This window comes from Neopelma chrysocephalum, unplaced genomic scaffold (genome assembly GCF_003984885.1).
Source record: "Neopelma chrysocephalum unplaced genomic scaffold, ASM398488v2 Primary Assembly neopelma1_181004, whole genome shotgun sequence".
Lineage (NCBI taxonomy): Eukaryota > Metazoa > Chordata > Aves > Passeriformes > Pipridae > Neopelma > Neopelma chrysocephalum.
In genome coordinates, this window is record NW_020937711.1 from 1 (window position 1) to 2,366 (window position 2,366).

General features: G+C 60.7%; 1 protein-coding gene across 1 annotated transcript; it reads left to right on the plus strand.

The window, feature by feature from the left end:
* Positions 1-6: 6 nt before the first annotated feature.
* Positions 7-1,386, plus strand: LOC113962480 (hemoglobin subunit epsilon; the record flags this gene model as incomplete). The annotated part of the gene is made up of 2 exons (XM_027673235.1): positions 7-141; positions 1,198-1,386. Coding segments are annotated over 2 exons (264 nt in total), but the record flags the coding sequence as incomplete, so codon positions are not given.
* Positions 1,387-2,366: the final 980 nt, after the last annotated feature.

The window sequence follows — 2,366 nt, forward strand, 5'->3', positions numbered from 1 at the left end:
CCCAAGGTCCGAGCCCACGGCAAGAAGGTGCTCACCTCCTTCGGGGACGCCGTCAAGAACCTCGACAACATCAAGGGCACCTACTCCAAGCTGTCGGAGCTGCACTGTGAGAAGCTGCACGTGGACCCCGAGAACTTCAGGGTGAGCTGTGTTTGCTGCCCCAGCCCCTGCCCTGGGCAGGTTTTGCTGTTGCTTCAAACAACCCTGTCCGGGGGCATTGCCCGGGTGGTGGGGGCAGAGTCCCCGTGTCCCAGGCAGAGGTGGCAGCTTGTGCAGGGCTGTTTGCAACAGCCTGGGGGACTTCACCCCAAAAAGTCCCACTTGTAGTGCCAGCACAGCGCTGGGGAGGGGCAGACACTGGGAGATGGTCACCTGGAGGGGATCTGGCTGGGGAAAGACCCCAGGGGAAGGTGCAGCGTGGGCTGGAGGAGGAGGGGGCAGAGGGAAGCTCAGCAGGGCATTTCAGGAAATCCAAGGTCCTACAGCAAGATAAGCAGAACCACAGAGCAGGGTCCTGCCTGGAGTAAGGGTGGGACACTCCCCACCCCTCCAACACTCTCAAATGCAAATGAATCATTGTCTTCATTTAGACCTAAAAAGAGAAAGAAAAAACCCACAGTTTCTTAGGGTGGTTCTCAGGCCAAATTGCTCTAATGTTTTCAAGGTTCTTTCCTTCTGTTTTTATTTTATATTTAAGAATGCAGCAAATGTTGTTTTCCAAAAGCTCAGAGCTGTCCATGGAAAGGCTGAGGGTTCTGCTGTCGCACTCCCGGGGCACAGGGAGAGACACTCCCATACCCAGCCCCACAGCCCGAGGGGCACCCCATGGGGCAGGGGGCTGGGGAGGGAGAGGAGGAGGAGTGTGCAGCGTGTGAGGGTCCGTGCAGGAGGGGAATTCAGCCTCGGGGAGAAATCAGGGCAAGGAAACAGCCCGTGGGTTGTGGGTGGTGTCGGGGGCGGGCGGGAAGGAGAGGGACTGGGATGGGGGGGGAAATCTGCAGCAGGAAAACCGGGGAGAAATAAAAGGAGAAGGTGTTGGGAGCCAAAGGCACGGCAGGACACGGGGCTGGAGCAGCGGAGGGAGCGCAGCAGCGAGCGGAGGGAGCGGAGCCTCCGCGGCGGGTCCAGCGCGGACATCCCGAGCTCCGGGCGGGCTGTGGCACAGCAGCACTGACCCTGCCTGTCCTCCTCCTCCAGCTCCTCGGAGACATCCTCGTCATCGTGCTGGCCTCCCACTTCGGCAGGGATTTCACCCCCGCCTGCCAGTTCGCCTGGCAGAAGCTGGTGGGTGTGGTGGCTCACGCCCTGGCCCGCAGGTACCACTGAGCCCCCCGGGCAGGGCAGGAGCCCCCCGAGCACGGGGGGATGTCCCGGGGGACCCCTCGGACCGTGACCTCCAAATAAACGCCTCCAGCATCACCCGCAGCGTGTCCGTGTGTCTGTGCGGGGCGGCCCGGGGGCTGTGCGGGGACAGCGCGGGGGGTTCCCGCTCGCCAAAGCTGTGCCAGAGCGAGTTTCCACAACTCCGCAGTGCTCCCTCATGTGCGAGCGCTGCCAGTGCAGGGGCTGGCACAGGAACCCGGCGGAGGGTCCCGGGAACAGGGAGGGATTGCAGAGGGAATCGTGGGATCGTGGAGTATCCGCGGTTGGACGGGACCCCCGGGGATCACAGGACACCCCAACAATCCCACCCTGTGTCCATTGTGCAAATCCATTCTCCCAGCTGGGCAGCAAAGTGGGATAAGGAGAAGCCAGCACAGAATTCCCCGTCCAGGTGCTGTACCCCGGAGAGCTGGTGCCTGCTGTGCCCAGCTCCAGGGCTGGGGATGCTCCTGTGAGAGCACCTGATCCGGGAGAAAAGCTTTGAACTCGGACCCCTAGGAGGTTCAGGAGATGTTGGAGAGGGACTTTGAACAAGGGATGAAGGGACAGGACACAGGGAATGGCTTCTCACTGCCAGAGGGCAGGGATAGATGGGATATAGGGAAGGAATCCTTCCCTGGGAGGGTGGGGAGGCCCTGGCCCAGGTTGCCCAGAGAAGCTGTGGCTGCCCCTGGATCCCTGGAAGTGTCCAAGGCCAGGTTGGAGCAACCTGGGCTGGTGGAAGGTGTCCCTGCCCATGGCAGGGGGTGGCACTGGAGGAGTTGAAGGTTCCTTCCCACCCAAACCATTCTGTGATCCCATGATTTCCATGGTGGGCTCCAGGAGGAGAGGTGGCATCCCCCAATGGATGAGGAACCACAACCACAGAGCACAACCATTCTCTGATTTCTATAATTTAACGTTATTTCCCAGTGCCTTTTCCTACCCATTTCCCCAGGAAGCAATCCCTGAAATCTGTTCATTCCTGCCCTGTGCTGTTGTGG